This window comes from Desmodus rotundus, chromosome X (assembly GCF_022682495.2).
Source record: "Desmodus rotundus isolate HL8 chromosome X, HLdesRot8A.1, whole genome shotgun sequence".
Classification (NCBI taxonomy): Eukaryota; Metazoa; Chordata; class Mammalia; order Chiroptera; family Phyllostomidae; genus Desmodus; species Desmodus rotundus.
The window spans coordinates 9,286,274-9,303,866 of NC_071400.1; the positions used below are offsets into that span (position 1 = coordinate 9,286,274).

Sequence of the window (17,593 nt, forward strand, 5' to 3'; positions counted from 1 at the left end):
GAGTAGTCCAGGTAGAAGAAAAAACATGAGCCAAGGTGTGAAAGCAGTCATATAGGGACTGTGCTTTGCATACGATAAGTAGCAGGTTGTTTTGGTGGGAGTATTCACATTGTGTAGGGAGAGCAATAGTACAGGTTGAAAGTCACATCATGGGGGAGATATAGATTTGGCCACTGATTCTCAATGGTAGTGGTGATGTTATAGGGAGAGGCAAGAGATGAGGATGAGTTGTAGATGACACAATTTCAAGTCTTGGTAACTGAAAACATGATGATACCACTAGCAGGGTCAGGAAGTAGTAGCTTTCTGGTAACGACAGTGAATTTGTTTTTTAGGTATGTTGAATAAGAAGACATATAAAAATAAATTCCAAGTAGATTAAAAACCTAAATGTTCTTTTAAAACATTAAAGGTATTTATATTTTAAAGTTCTAAACTAGTCATTCTGTTCTTATTTCTTATCTCTTTTCATCTTCTTCACTATCTTTTCATTACTCTGCATTTAGTATTGTTCCTGGCACATGTTAAGTACCCAACAGGTACTTGTTGAATAAAGTGTCCTATATGAAGGGGAAAAAATCAAAGGTATCAAAATAGTAAGACCTATGGTTTTTTTTTTTTTTGGCAGTAGACTTAACAAGCTTTATTGAGTAGCACTCGGACAGGATCGTATGACAGAAAGTTCCTCATAGCTGGAGATGATCCAGAAGCTTACAGAAGGCACAAGATCTACCATCCAGAAGGGGATGAGGGTAATGGAAATCCCAGGGGAGAGGGCAGGAGGGGGTTACATGTCTAGGAGATGTCCCTCAATAGCAGTGTGGGGAGTCTCTAGATTACAGAGTACTTATACAAATAGACATACAAGTCCAGGAAGCTCAGAGAGTCCCAAAGAAGTTGGACCCAAGGAAGCACAACACCAAGGCACATCATAATTACATTACCCAAGATTAAAGATTAGGAGAGAATCTTAAAAGCAGCAAGAGAAAAGGAGAGAGTTGCCTACAAAGAAGTTCCCATAAGACTATCAGCTGATTTCTCAAAAGAAACCTTGCAGGCAAGAAGGGGCTGGCAAGAAGTATTCCAAGTCATGAAAGGCAAGGACCTACATCCAAGATGACTCTATCCAGCAAAGCTATCATTTAAAATGGAAGGGCAGATAAAGTGCTTCCCAGATAAGGTCAAGTTCAGGGAGTTCCTCATCACCAAGTCCTTATTACATCAAATGTTAAAGGTACTTATCTAAGAAATAGAAGATCAAAAACTACGAAGAGTAAAATGAGAACAAACTCACACCTATCAACAACCGAACCTAAAAACAACAAAAACAAAGCAAACAACTAGAACAGGAACAGAATCACAAAAATGGACATCACATGGAGGGTTATCAATGGGGAGGGAGGGGGAGAGAATGGGGGAAAAGGTACAGGTAATAGGAAGCATAAATGGCAGGTACAAAATAGACAGGGGAGGTTAAGAATAGTATGGGAAATGGAGAAGCCAAAGAACTTATATGTACGACCCATGGACATGAACTAAGGGAGAGGGGAATGCTGGTGGGAGGATGGTGCAGGCCAAAGGGAAATAAAGGGGGGGAAATGGGAGAACTGTAATAGCATAATCAATAAAATATATTTAAAAATGTTTTTTTACCTCCTTAAACTTTTATGTTATAGTTAAGTGTTTAACACCCTATTCTGAACAAGGGCTGCAATTTCCTGCCTCTGTCTGTCAGTAATCTTACACTTAATTTTGTATCCTTTTGTCTTTTTCGTTTCAGGTAGAACAACACCCTTCACTCTTTCTTGTAATGCAAGTCTTCTCGTGGTAAATTCCCTCAGCTTCTTCATGTCTGTAAAAGCCTTTACTTCTCCTCCGTATCTAAAGTATAACTTTGGCCTGCCTGCTAGGCTGCAGTGGCAGCACCTGAGGGAGTCACTGACAAACATGCAGGCATGGCTGCAGGCTGATGGCCGAGCACACTGGTGGTTAGAGCAGAGGAATGAGGGCAGCAAGAACATTTGGCAACGATGTCAGTGGAACTGGAGATGTCAGAGGAGATGGCTGAGTCAGAGAAAAAGAACTCCGGGGCCCCAGAAATAGAAAACCATACCAGGATGGCTGACCCCTCTGAGCTCCTGAAGGGACCAAGGAAGCACACAAGCAGGCAAGAGAACACCCAGTTTGTCAAGGTGACATCAGGAAGGAGCTGTTTAAGCTGACCACTACTGCACTTGACTTCACATACTGCAAGTCAAATCACTTTCTGTCACCATATATCTGACCCCCTTTACTACCCTAACCTCCTTCTTCCCTCTGACAACCACCATACTGTTGCCTGTGTCTATAAGCTTTTTTTTTGTTTTTCTTGTTTGTGTATTTGTTGCTTTCAGTTTTATATCCCACATGAGAGTAAAATTGTATGGTTCTTAGCTTTTTATGACTGACTTATTTCACTTAGCATAATATTCTCAAGGTCCGTCCATGTTTTCACAGATGGCAGTAATTCATCTTATGGCTAGGTAATATTCCATAGTACATATATGTACTGCATCTTCTTTAACCAATCCTCTATAGTAGAACACTTTGGTAGTCCCCATGTCTTGGCCACCATAAATAATGCTGCAATTAATATAAGGGTGCATATATATCTGTAATAAATATTTTCAATTTGGGGGGTAGATATACAGAAGAGGGGTTGCTGGGTCATATGGGATGAAATCTGCTTTTTAAAAAAAGTATTTGAGACTTCACTGTTTAGCAGGTGAGAAGGAGAGGGCTTTCTTTTGTTTTCCAGATGGTGAAATGCAAGTTTTCATTTTCTGATATTGTCTTGGTGAAGCTTTCAGGATCTCTGTGGGGCCAGGGAAAATGCCCCATATTCCCTGGGGAGGTGGGTATCCCTTCTGTGACGAGACCACCTGTTTCAGGGCACCACCCCTGTGGGGAAATGTGGTGGGTGATGGGGTTCTGGCCCATGAGATTCCAGTGCTGCCCTTTGCAAGATGCTGCCAGAAGTGCTGTACTATATGAGGTGACCCAGGTGTTTTCACCAGGCTTTGCTGGGATGGGTGGGGGCAGGTGGGAAGGGACAGGTCTGTTTGTGCATTTGTGGTCTTGTTCACTCCCAGTAATGGTGCTGCCAAACCTCAGCTGCCACACTTGTCAATCTCCATCCCTGTCACTGAGTGTAGACACGGTTTGCACCTGCCTGTTGAACAAAATGTTTTTACCCCTTTGTTCTTCAGGGTTGCCGAGAGTGTGCATACTATAACCTGACACTTACCATGCTATAGCGGCTGGGGCTGCTGAGAGCTCTGGGAGGGTGAGGGGAGGCAGCTACATGTCTGTGTCTTTGTTTTCTGCTTGGTAATGGTGGCCACTAGACCACAGCTGCGATACTTTTGTATTCAGTCTCTGCCTCTATCACTGGGCTCAGCTGCAGTATGTGCTGACCACTCAGGCAGGAATGCTGAGTTTATCCCTCTGGTCCTTAGGGCTGCAGGGTGTGTGCTGTAAGCTGACTCTCCCCCTGCTATGGGTCTTGCAGTGAGCTCCAGGGTCACCCATCTCTGTCCTTCCCCTTTCTTTCCTCTCCCCTTCACTTAGATATGCCCACCTTGAGGTGTTTCAACATGAGGATCTCTCAGATGAGTTTGTGTATTGAGCAGGGAATCCTTTGTTTAATTATAGCTGTTCAACTTGTAACTTCAAGGGGTGTAAACAGGAGGACCTCTCATGCCTCCATGCTGCAGACATCACCTGCCCCAACTTTGTTTCCATTTGTATAAAATACCCTTTCCATTCCCTTACTTTCAGCATGTGTGTTTATTTTGGTCTGAAGTGGGTCTCTTATAAGCAGCATGTGTGTGTGTGTGTGTGTTTAAAAAATCCACTCAGCCACCCTTTGTGTTTTGATTGGAGCATTTAGTCTATTTACATTTGAAATAATTATTCATAGGCATGTTGTTATTGCCAGTTTATTGTTTTCTGATTGTTTTTTTTAGTTCTCTGTTCCTTTCTTTTTCTCTTGCTCTCTTCTCTTGTTGATGACTTTTTGTAGTACTGTGTTTGGATTCCTTTCTCTTTATTTCTTCTATATCTCTTGTAGATTTTTGGGTTTTGGTTACCATGTGCTTCATATATACCAAGTTAGTTTAGAACAGTGTGTTTTAAGTTGATGGTTGCTTAAGTTTGAATGCATTCTAAAATCACTACAATTTTCACTCCCCCACCCATGTTAATGTTTTTGACCTATGTACTTGTTTGTATTACTTAATTTATTGATATAATTACACATGATCTTCCTACTTTTGCATTTTAACCTTTGTACTAGCTTTATAGTTGATAGATCCACATTCAGCATCCTTATAACCAGTGTTTTAAACTCTGTATCTGCTAGATTGCTCATCTTAATTTTGTTTACTTTTTTTTTCTGGAGTTTTGTTCCATTCTTTCATTTGGGACATGTACCTTTGTCTCCTCATTCTGGCTGACTCTGTGTGTTTGTTTTTATGTATTAGGTAGATCTTCTATGTCTCCTAGTCTTCCCAGAGTGGCTTTGAGTAGCAGTCCTTTGAGGTTCAGTGGCACAGACTCTCTGGTCACCTGAGCCGGGTGCTGCAGGAGTGTCCCTTGTGTGGGTTGTGTGTGTCCTCCTGTTGCAGTTGAGCCTTAATTGCTCTTGGCATGTCAGTTGAGTGGGGTTGACCTCAGGCTGACTGGCTGTGAGTGCTGGATATAAATACAGTAGAGCCATGATCAGTGTGGCTCAGTTGGTCTGGCATCATTCCACAAAGCAAAGATCGCTGATTCAATTCCCGGTCAGGGCACATGCCTAGGCTGTGGTGCTCCTTGGTCAGTGTGCATATGAGAGGCAACTGATCGATGTTTTTCTCCATCTCTTTTTCCCTCCTTCCATTCTCTCTCTCTCTAAAGAAGAGGCTTTTGTTTAAAAATAAATAAATAAATACATACATACATACACACACAATAGACAAGCTGTTGTGTGGGGCCTGAACCCATGGAGTGGGAGTCACTTTAGCAGTGGTTTGGTGCCAGCCGAGTCTGCCCTTCAGGTGTGTCATCTGTGGAAGTGGTTGGGTGGTGTTCTGGTCTGAAGTCAGCCACCAGGTGTGTTGGTTATGGAGCCTCTTAAAAGGGGCTCTGGTACAAGTTAGGTCAGGTGCCATTTGTGCCTGACTTGGGGCCACCTGGGAGGACCTACAAAGTGATCTGCAGTTGGTTGCTGCTTATGTTGGGCTTGAAGGCACTTGGGAGAGGCTATGTTGTGAACTGAGATCCACTGCCACTAGTAGTAGGCGTGGGTCCATTTAGTGGACACCACAATGTGAGCTGAGGCCAGCCTCCACTTGTGCTGAGCTTTTACCTACTTAGTTGAAGCTACATTCCAAGCCAACAATGGCTGCAGCTTATGCCAGGCTTTGGGCCATCTGATGAGACTTACAATGCAAGTTGAGACCAGTCACTGCTTGTGCTGTGATTGGGCCACTTAGCAAGAGGTTATGCTGAGGGCAACCAATGCTTGCTTGGGGTTTGTGGACCTTTGAGAGATTTTAGGAAAGTTCTCAATGGAAGCAGAGGCAGGCTGTTCCTGTAGAAGAGCTGGAAAAGCTGGTGGAAGTGGCTCAGACTAAATGGACAAGGTGGGTGGGGTGAGGTTTCAGGAAATCACCAGGGCCAGAAGAATGGTATTAGCCAGACTAATGGAAAACTGAAGTTTGGTGCCTGCCTGCACCTGTCAGCTGGGTGAGAGGAGCACTCAACACAGGAGCAATGGTGCCTGTCGGCACTTCCATCCCTAGAGAGAGCTGCCCTGATACTTGCAACTTCCCAAATGTCCCTGGTGCTTTTTTAGATGCTGTCCCTGCACTGAAGCCCAGAACAAGTGAGTTTGTGAGTGAGCAAGTCTCTGTGTGTGGCCCCTGAAGTGGAATGGCTAAGGTTCCAGCAGCCCTCCATCTTACTTGGATGCAATCCCCACTGATCTTCACAGCCAGATGTTATGAGGACTGTTCTTGTCAGCCCTAGTGCTCTGGGCTGGGGGGTCTTGACCCCTCACACCTCAAAAGGGACCTCTGCAGCAAAGGTATCCCTCCTGTTTCTTAACTGCCACACTGTGGGTGTGGGTCCTGTGCATTCTGTGTTCTATACTTCCTACCAGTTTTATCACAGCTTCTTCTTTATATTCTTAGTTACAGACTTGTGTTCAGCTAGTCTTCAGGTGGTTCTCAGTGATGGTAGTTCTATAATTTAGTTATAATTTTCATGTGGTTGTGGGCGGAGGCAAGCACAGCATTTACCTAATCTGCCATCTTGACTGGAAGTAGCAAAGTATCTGCCACAGAATAGGTTTTTCTTTGGGCTTTTTTTTTTTTTAACATTCAGTATTATTTTGTATTGGTTTCAGCACAATGGTTAGACAATCCTTTACTTTATAAAGTTTTCTCCCTGATATTTTCAGTGCCCACTTGGCCCCATACATAGTTCTTACAATAGTAATGACTGTATTCCCTATGTTGCACTTGACAATCCTGTGATTATTTTGCAACTACCAGTTTGTACAATCCCTTCACCTTTTGCACCCAGTCCCTCAACCCTCCTCCCTCTGGCTACCACAAGTCTGCTCTCTGTGTCTATGAATCTGTTTTTGTTTTGTCTGTTCATTTATATTGTTCTTTACATTCCTTTGTTGTCTGTGCCAATTGCTGTTTTCAGGTTGCTGGTTTCTCTACTGCCTAACGCAGGACATATGAGGCAACAAACAAGACCTGGGGATCTCACTACTCTGTCATTCTTCAGATCCTGAGGTCCTTAGACAGTCTGTCCTTTTTCTGTTTACTTTATAACATCTTATTCTGTTTGTTTTTATAAATAATGTTCTCCTCTACTTAGCACAAGAAACAGAAAGAAATGCACCTACTGTAGCTTGTCTGGAAATAGAAGTGTTCTTGTGGTTATGTTTTAAAAGATTCCTTGTCTTTTAGAAATAATACTGAAATATTTAGTAATAAAATGATAAAATGTTTGATATTTTCTTCAAAATAATTCAGAAGGAAGAGAGGGTGACAAGAACATAGATGTAAAGAACAATTATGAGTACAATTAACCATGTACTCATAATTGTTCAAGCTGAGTGATGGGTCCAAAAATGTTCATTATATTATTCTCTGCTTTTATGTAAGTTTGAACATTTCTATCATAAAAAGTAAAAAACAAAAGTTACTGTCTCTTCTTGAAGATGGGCTTGAGGAAAACAAGATGGAAGTAGGAAGACTTGTTAGGAAACTGTAACAATAGTCTTGGTGAGAGACAAAGGCTTGAATGAAAAGAGGGACACCGGAGATGCAGAAGAGAAATATATAGAGGTAAAATGGGACACAACTGGTGATTAACTGGATATGGGGAGAAGCTTGATGATTAGGTACGTGTTGGCTCCAACAACAGAGATGGAGAATTTCATAGAGTCTGACTCCATTTTGGATGTTTGACTGCTGACAGATCTCAAGTCTTACCACTTCTCTTTCCCTTCCAGGCTACATCTGGGCAAGCTGATAAGAAAATTTGATTTTTCCCTCCTTTGGTGCTGGTGAGAACTCTCATCTCAGTCTCATCTCCTAACCATAATACAATCCCAAATTTGGCTTCCTTCCCCTGCTCACCCAAGGTTTTGGGGGGCAAACTTAGGAACCTGTTCTTCTCTTCTCCAGAAAGTCTCACTATACAAGGAAGAAACATTTCAGACCCTTTTGGTGTATGTGTGGCATCGTCAGTCTCAACACCCAAACCAAATTGTGGGGGTGTCCATTCTGTCTCTTCAGTATGATGGCAACATGAATAAATGTAAAAGAACATGTTATTTTGAGGGGGGATGTAGCAGAAAGGAGAGTGAAGTTCAATTTAGGTCCACTGAGTTTGAGGTACCTAGGTATACTATACCTAACAGGGTGCTTAACACAGCAAACACTCAAAAATGCTAGTTTCTTTTTCATGTAAGCCGCCATTATCTTCTTTTGAGTTAGGAATATATTTATCTGGCCCTGACTGGTGTGCTTCAGTGGATTGAGTACTGGCCTGCGAACCAAAGGGTCACCAGTTTGATTCCCAGTCAGGGCACATGCCTGGGTTGCGGGCCGGGTCCCCAGTGGGGGCCACGTGAGAGGCAACCACACACTGATGTTTCTCTCCCTCTCTTTCTCCCTCCCTTCCTCTCTCTCTAAATATAAATAAATAAAATCTTTATAAAAAGAAGATAATTATCTTTAGATTTTACCAAATAATGAAGGCTTAAAATAACCATAATAATTATAATAATGGTTATGTTATTGGTCACTATGCATAAGACATTGTATTAGAGACTTTGCAGATACTACATCTTGTTTAATCTTTACAACAATTCTAGGAGGTAGATATAATCCCAATTTTATAGATGAAGACAATTAAGGCTTTGAAGTCACAAACTGGGTAGTCTGCAAAACCAGATCAGTGAGACTCCAAAGCTATGCTATAATCACCGTATTTTTCGGACTATAAGATGCACCGGACCATAAGGCACACCTAGGTTTTAGAGGAGGAAAATAGGGAAAAAAAACCTCTGCTCCACCACTGCCCCCACCCCCAAGAGAGTCAGGTAAGCTACATTCAGACTATAAGATGCACCCCCATTTTCCTCCCAAATTTGCAGGGGGAGTGCATCTTATAGTGTGAAAAATACGGTACTACACTCACTATTCTTGCTCTGTATATGAACAGGAAAGTAGATTGATAATATCCATCACTTACTTCATAGTATACAGCATGTAGAGGATATCAGCTTGCTCCTGGAAGCTGGAGGTCTTCTTTAACTGTAAAACTAGTGCTTTGAAGTCCACCTCCCCAGACTGGTCTCTAGGAAGATGTATTTCTACACGAACTGAGGGAACCTTTAGTTTGAGAAAGGAAAAAGAAATTAACTCCACGAGTGCTCAACTTAAATAATGCCCTAAAGTATTGTATTGACCTTTTCATCTCTAAACCTTTTCCATAAGAATTCCCTAAATTTTGATGAAAAGTAAACTAAAAGCAATGATACCTTTAAGATGATACTGCAGTTCTCATAAAGACTGTCTAGAAAAACTAGCCCATTTGAAAAGTGAACTGAAAAGGTCATATATCTTCACCAGGGTAGCATTTTGCCTACCACCAGTTACTAGCAGAAACTACAATGGCTAGTTCTTTTATTTTTTCATAAGGATAACACTTTTGCCAAGAGCTGATAGAAATACCTCATGGTCAAGTTTACCTGGTCCTCCTGTGGGGGGTGAGGTGAGTCAAAAGAGTTGAATGAAGGCCGGGAAGGCTGAATTATCTTTGCAGGAAGATACATGTGAACATCTGCAAAAGATTGACATTTATAATAAAGGTTAGATAAGAGACTGAAAACAACACATAGTTGATCTCAACAATGAAGTTATACATATGGTTGGTTCTTTACAGAAGTTTATTCTTTCTTGGTAACATCAAAAAAAAAGAAATATAAATATCAGATAATTTAAAAAATGTTCAATCAATCTAGAAACATTTTTGAATGGAATGTCTAGAATTGTAGCACAGCTGATATTAAAAGTCTAAACATGCGGTCAGTACCACAATGGTACTATCACTGATGCTCTGACAGAATGCCACATATCACAGAAAGAACCCAGATATGGTTTACACTTTCTGGATGTTCCTAGGAGAACATCTGGCTGCCTGCAGTTGGATTTCCTTGAGAATAGATAAATGGATGATCTTATCTAGTGAATCAAAAAATATAGTGGCTGACCAACTTTGAGATATTCCTAATATTTTTACTTACAGTCCATTCTTGAAATACTTACCATAACCTCTAAGGAGAGACTCTCTCATCATTCTCACCATTTTACAGATACAGAAATAAAGATAGAGAGCTCAAATAACTGTTCAAGCAAGTAAGTAGCAGAGCGGGAAATTAAGCTCAAGTGTCCTGATTCATGATCTAAAAAAGTGTAACTTCAAAAGTTTATTTTTTCACATAACCCCTTTGTCAAGGAAGCATACTTGAAGGCGATGCTAAGCTTCCTCTATTCTAAATGTTAAATGACTCTCCAATGTTTAATATCTCTCATTAGTAACCATCAATAAAGTTTTAGACAGCAAGAGCATGCATCTCAATCATCTCATCATCTGTAAATGTTAACATTTAGGTCCTCTAGGTGTGGCCAAGGATCCCTTCTGTCCCTTCACGTGCAGCTACCACAGAAGCACTGAACACTCTTGGGGACCATGACTACTCCTGGCAATGTGACATTTTCCACTACAAATACTACTAAAGGAGGGTAGTGGTCATGGAGAGGTGAATGGCAAACTTGCTGAAGAATAAGTACAGTAGTTGACAAACACAGCTCTACACTGCTGGAACTGACTATAAAAGTTACAGCTGGCCTAAGGGAACCAGATGTAGCTTAGTTAAAGAAGAATATCTCCTTTCCCATTGCAACGCCCTCTTGTAATAGTCTGCAGCACCTCCTCTTTAAATAAAATTTATCTCAAAGGAAAAAAAGTTTCCACCATTTTAATACTTTGATGTTAACATTGAATATGCTCCATGTCTCTTTTTTTGTCTCTTCTCACTATGTAACTGGTTAAACTAGACTACAAAGCACTATCTATAGCAAAACTATACCCAATTCATTAATTTTACAAGTATTTGAGTGTGTAATATGTTCTAAGTACTGTCCAAGGTTTGGGGGATAAAGCAGTGAGCAAAACAAAATTCCTGCTTACACTGTAATAAATGTACCCCCACCCCCGCCTCCATTCTGGGATTCACATCATCCTGTGCCTGACCCCAATGAATCCTGGCATTACTCACTCTGTACATGCAGCTCCGTCGCCTTGTTCACCAAGGACATTAAATCACAGGTTGTTTGCACAGCAGCTCGGAACCGATCTAACCCTCCCTTCTGTGAGGTAGGGGCTAGTTTAGGATGGGGAGCAGTGTGCGCCAAAAGGTGATCTAAATAACGAGCAATTTCATCACCACAGTGAGCTGCAAGGTTAGTGAGGGGTGAAAAGAAAAAAAAAAAAAGAACATTTTAGTACTTCACAATCTAACCCACTAACAGAATGACTGGATCCTGTGCCCACAGCATAGCACCAGAAGTAGATTGTTTTAGCTCAAGTATGTGGTCATTACATAGTCTCCTAGCTTTCCCATTTAAAAACTATGGCCGTTTACCAGGACTCACTTATTCTTCAATTTTTCTAAGACAGTATGAGGGCCACTGGAAACATTATGAGGTTAATATAGGACAAATGGCACAAGCATTTCATATGCAAGCATATGATGATAATGGTGGTGATGGTGATGGTGGAGGAAGAGCAGAATAGGGAGGGCCCTTTGAGTCTCATTGGTACAATGAGACTTTTGTGGGGAAGGGCAAAAATCTTCCACTAAACATAGAACTTAGCTAAAAACAGACAAATTCCACAAATGGCAAGCTACAACTGCTAACAAAAAAACCAACTCCCATGTGGCATTGGGTGTTGAAAGGACTACTGGCCACACATTCATCGTTTTAGTTACCTCGTTCTTTATTCACCAAATATATTTATTGCCTGCTATGTACCAAGTCATGTACTAGGTGCTAAAGTTTCAGGGCTGAAGAAGATAGATATGGTCCCCATCCCTTTGGGCTCCCCATCTTCCACATATGTTATATAACATTATCTCTGGCTATGGAAACATACATACATATACCCTGTGGGTACATAACATTTCAGACTTTACATGAACATTCACAATATTTATAATTGGAAAATAGCAGCCTTTGGATCAATACTGAAGTCCACTAGGTCAGTAATGCATCATCTAGTTTTTCATCACCTTTGGTGATCTCTTAAGGTGTCTTTCTGTGCTCTGATGTGACTAATGGGAACTGGAAGAACTGTAAGGATGGAACTCATACTCAGTGACATCCTAATGACAAATATTATAACCTTGAATACAATCTAGACTATTGGATGGAGGATTATAAAGAATATAAACTTGAAACAAATATAATTAACATAATATTGTATACCAACTATATTTTTAAAAAATATGTACAGAAGTACTCTCCCCATGGAAGGGCTGGCAAACAATAGACACATTGTAAAACCACTGATAAGTAAGTCCAAAGAGGAAAAACTGACTCAGAATGCATAGTATCAAATTCATTAATATTGGGCTGGCCAAAAAGTCTGTTCAGATTTTTTCTGTAAAATAAAAGGCACGTTTTTCATTTTCACCAATAACTTTATTGATTTGGATATTTTGAGTATGTCAGCTATCTCTTGAATAGTAGAACATTGACTGTTCTCAATTAATGTCTCAATTTGATCGCTATCAATTTCAACTGGTCTACCTGACCATGGAGCATGGTCCAGCGAGAAATCTCCAGCACAAAATTTCACAAACTACTTTTGACACGTTCAATCAGTTATAGCACCATACACTGCACAAATTTTTTTTTGCATTTCAGCTGTGTTTTTACCTTTCTTGAAATAATAAAGCATAATATGCCAAAAAGTTGCATATTTTCTTCTATCTTCAATATTAAAATGGCTACACAAAAATTCACCAATTTTGATGTTTTTAAAAATTTTTACTGTTATTCAATTACAGTTGTCTGCATTTTCTCCCTATCCCTCCCCCCCACCCCAGCCAAACCCAACTCCCTCCCCCGCCTCCACCCTCCCCCTTGATTTTTCCATGTTTACCGGAGCTGTGCTGATAGGACAGCTGTCACAATACAATCTAACAAAATTGTTTTGGATGAATTTAAAAGACAACTGAGCCCTATTAGAACCATCTTATGGAAAAAAAAAACACCCAAACTTTTTGACCAACCCAATACATATTATTAAAAATATATATTTTAGAAATTAATCTAACAGAAAGAGTGCTACAGATGGAAATTATAATTACCCGTGGAGCAGCAAACAACCTCAATAAATGATCATTCTTGTCTGGTTTTCAAAATAGTTCAGGTTATGCCACAGTAGATATCATGACTTTTGTTATTGATAATAGGAAGTAATCTTATATTTAACACACTTTTCCAACAAAGAAATTCATATTATTTTAGATCTTACAAAAACAAATACAGAGTGAATTAAATGGTTCTTAGGTGAGTAAATGTTGAGCCCAAATAAAAATATAGTCCTTCTGACTTCTAACATGTTGGTCTATTGTATATGAGATTATGCTTGCTACCACATCAAGGAAAACTAATTTATTTTTTCTTTTCTCCAACAAACCACTCTTAAGATAAAGAGATGGGCTGCCTTAATATAGAGAACAAAAGTTAAATGCCCAGGAAATGAAAGCAGGCAAATCATGTTTTAAATAGCTAGAAGAATAATTTGATCCTATTGCCTTATTTTCTTTTTCTTTCTTTTTTAAAATATATTTATTGATTATGCTATTACAGTTGTCCCATTCCCCCCCCACTCCACTCCATCCTGCCTACCCTCTCCCTCCCACATTCCCCTCTATAGTTCATGTCCATGGGTCATACTTGTCAGTTCTTTGGCTTCTACATTTCCTACCCTATTTTTACCCTCCCCCTGTCTATTTTCCACCTATCATCTATGCTACTTATTCTCTGTACCTTTCCCCCCCTCTCCCCCTCCCATTCCCCTATTGACAACCCTCCATGTGATCTCCATCTCTATGGTTCTGTTCCTGTTCTAGTTGTTTGCCTAGTTTGCTCTTGTTTTTGTTTTAGGTGTGGTTGTTTATGACTGTGAGTTTGCTGTCATTCTTACTGTTCCTATTTTTGATCTTCTTTTTCTTAGATAAGTCCCTTTAATATTTCATATAATAAGGGCTTGGTAATGATGAACTCCTTTAACTTCGCCTTCTCTGAGAAGCACTTTATCTGCCCTTCCATTCTAAATGATGGCTTTGCTGGATACAGTAATCTTGGATGTAGGTCCTTGCCTTTCATGACTTTGAATACTTCTTGCCAGCCCCTTCTTGCCTGTAAGGTGTCTTTTGAGAAATCAGCTGACAGTCTTTGGGGAACTCCTTTGTAGGTAACTGTGTCCTTTTCTCTTGCTGCTTCTAAGATTCTCTCCTTCTGTTTCACCTTGGGTAATGTAATTATGATGTGCCTTGGTGTGTTCCTCCTTGGGTCCAGCTTCTTTGGGACTCCCCAGGCTTTCTGGACATCCTGGAAGTCTATTTCCTTTGCCAGACTGGGGAAGTTCTCCTTCATTATTTGCTCAAATAAGTTTTCAAGTTTTTGCTCTTCCTCTTCTCCTTCTGGCACCCCTAGAATTCGGATGTTGGAATGTTTCAAGATGTCCTGGAGGTTCCTAAGCCTCTCCTCATTTTTCCGAATTCTTGTTTCTTCATTCTTTTCTGGTTGGATGTTTCTTTCTTCCTTCTGGTCCACACCGTTGATTTGAGTCCCAGTTTCCTTCTCATCACTATTGGTTCCCTGTACATTTTCCTTTGTCTCTCTTAGCATAGACTTCATTTTTTCATCTAGTTTTTGACCAAATTCAACCAATTCTGCGAGCTTCTTGATTACCAGTGTTTTGAACTGTGCAACTGATAGGTTGGCTATCTGTTCGCTGCTTAGTTGAATTATTTCTGGAGCTTTGAAGTGTTGTCATTTGGGCCTTTTTTTTTTTTTGTCTTGGTGCTTCTGTTACTTAAAGGGGCGGAGCTTTAGGTGTCCCCCAGGGCGGGGTAACACTGGTCTCTGCGCTGTGATGCTGTACGTGGGGGAGGGGCTGAGAGGGAGCAATGCCCCCACTCCACTCTCCAGAGGATTGCAGTCACTCCCTCTGCTACCCACAATCAAATTGGGCCCCTCTGGTGCTGGTTCCCGAGTGGGTGGGCTTGTGGACGCCCTAGGCCCCTGTGGGTCTCTCCAAGGACCTCTCCTGTGAGGCTGGGAGTTTCTCCTGCTGCCGCCCCAACCCCTGAGGGCGTTTTCAATCAGAGGTTTGAGGCTTTATTTCCCCGCACTGGAGCCCTGGGTTACGCAGTCTGCTTCGCTCCCCGCCATTCATCCCGGTTTATCTATGTGCAAATGTGGGGCCTCGGGGTGCTACCCACCACTCTGCCTGCCCCATTCTCCGCCACTCTGAGTCCGGCCCTCTCGGTTTATCTGTGCAAATGTGGGGCCGCAGGGACTGCTAGTGGTGGGACTGCCTGCCCCGTTCGTCCCACACTCCGCCAGTCTCGGTCCGCCACAGCCACAGGAGTCCTCTCTGCCCGGACTGCAGTCTCCACCCCTCCAACCGGTCTGGATGAATGTTTATTTTTTATCTTCTTGGTGTCGGACTTCCTTGCCGTTCAATTTTCTGTCAGTTCTGGTTGTGTGAGGAGGTGAAGTGTGTCTACCTACGCCGCCATCTTGGTTCTCCCTCCCTATTGCCTTATTTTCTTTGGGTCTTAAGCACTGTAATGCTTTCCCTGACTAGGTCAGTGTTTTAACACTGTAGGGTACTTCTCCGCCACTTTAAATATATGTCCCCATGATGTTTTGTCACTACGTCATCTAAGTATTCCTTATGGCCAACTAGACTTTGTTGTGCTTTGTTTGTGTAGTTTGCAATATAAAAGCAATGCACATACCAAATAGTTGTTTTTCCAAACTATGCAGTCCTCCCAGGAGATTCTAAAGTGACTATATAAATATTATATATAAAAAGCACTGTATACTCCTGGCTGGTGTGGCTCAGTAGATTGAGTACCGACCTGCGAAGCAAAGGGTCGCCAGTTCAATTCCCAGTCAGGGCACATGCCTCAGTTGTGGGCCAGGTCCCCAGTAGGGGGTGCACAAGAGGCAACCACACATTGATGTTTCTCTCCCTCTCTTTCTCCTTCCCTTCCCCTCTCTAAAAATAAATAAATAAATAAAATCTTTTTTAAAAAGCACTCTAAATTAATTTCTTATTTATGTTTTAATGTCATAAAGCAGGAGTGTATGTGTATAGTTTTTCCACTATATACTTCGCTAAATCTCTCCCACTCTTCACTGCTTCCTGTGATTTTGAAATCACTAGCCATTTTATATACCCAGCAGAGAACTCTCCCTAACCTCACTTAGTAAAGGATAGTCAACTTTATATTCCACAATCATAGCAGGGATATTAGTCCAGATACCAAAGGTTAAGTAGAAGGATGAAAAGTGAAGCCAAACAAAAGGTTCGTGTATTAAATAGGAGTGAGACTGCTGGCAGTGAGAAATATTAAGGAGGACACTCAACAATGCTTTGTATTCTTATCCAGCAAGGCCAGTGCCTTTATGACGCCTCCTTACCATTACTGGTTGAATCATAGCCATTCATCCAGTCACAAGATTCTAGCTCGCTATAGTTGTCATCATAATCTTCACTGTACAGCTTACTGTCAGGTCCAGGGTCCATGAAGCTCAACTGTGTGCAGCAAGACGTTGTCAAAAACTCTGACAATTTACCTGTTTGAACCCTGACAGTGAGAGTGCAAATATAAAACAAGAAATCAGAGAAGATGCTTTTAAAACAACACAATTTAGTGAGAAAGGATACCCAGAATGTTTTGTTGGGGGATTACTGTCACAATATAATCATAATACTGTCATAATACAATTTATACTAATGATCATACATTAGTATAAATTTTATAAATGTAAAATTTTACTATACTCCTAGGCATGATGTATTATAGGTTAGGGTATTGTGTTAATAAAAACTACAATTATGGGTTTACAATCCACCAGCAGATAAGTTTTGCTTTCTTTCACTGCTATGTTGCCATGTTGATAACTATGCCAAACATTGGCCAGAATTTCCATTGGCTACCAGAGAAGCTAGAAAAGAATGAATAAAAACCACCACAAATCCATCACGTCATTTAAATAATACTAAAAAAGACCATTTTGAAAATAAAAGATGATACTTGAAAATGTTATAAATTATAGTAGATTGTAAGCTATATCCTCCCCTACATATAAAGCCAATTGCAAAGCCCAAAGGGAAAGTCAATGGTACTGATTTCCTAAAGAAGCCAGCTTGAAGAGGCTTCCAATGGCCAGATCCTGTATAATTTGACCATTGAAATAAATAATGACAGGAATGGAGCATGACATAAAAAATAAAATAAAAATCCACGAATCTAAGCTGACACTAAATGTACAAAATAAAGGGAGTATGGGAAAGCTGTATTTTAAACAGAAAGGTTTCAAATGTTAAATGTACAGAGAATGATAGAAACACAGAGTCATCATTTTACCACTCCACAAATAATAAATGATTCATCAGTGGCAGCTAACTGTTTAGTGAAAAGACTGTTGGACAAAGAATATGGAAAAACCTGACAGCTGCCTCTTTAACAAAATTGAGAGATATTCTGCAAAATAACTGACCTTCCTTCTTCAAAACTGTAATGAAAACTGTCATGAAAGATTAACAAAAGACTGCAGAATTGTTATACATTAAAGGACATCAAGGAGATATAATAACTAAATGCCAATGTGTGATCTTTCATTGGATCCTGGAGGAGAAAAAAAAGCTATGGGAAACCATTATTGGT

The 17,593-nt window shown here is 40.7% G+C and overlaps 1 protein-coding gene across 2 annotated transcripts in view; it reads right to left on the reverse strand.

Annotated features, from left to right (window-relative positions):
- The window catches only part of PHKA1 (phosphorylase kinase regulatory subunit alpha 1), a 126,539-nt gene that overhangs the window by 19,569 nt on the left and 89,377 nt on the right, over positions 1–17,593 (reverse strand). For both annotated transcript variants that reach the window (XM_045191249.3, XM_024555291.4), the window contains exons 18-21: positions 16,344–16,510; positions 10,892–11,068; positions 9,302–9,393; positions 8,803–8,942 (exon numbers count right to left, since the gene is read on the reverse strand). In XM_045191249.3, coding sequence (XP_045047184.2) covers positions 8,803–8,942; positions 9,302–9,393; positions 10,892–11,068; positions 16,344–16,510 — 576 coding nt within the window. The remainder of the gene's footprint in view (positions 1–8,802; positions 8,943–9,301; positions 9,394–10,891; positions 11,069–16,343; positions 16,511–17,593) is intronic.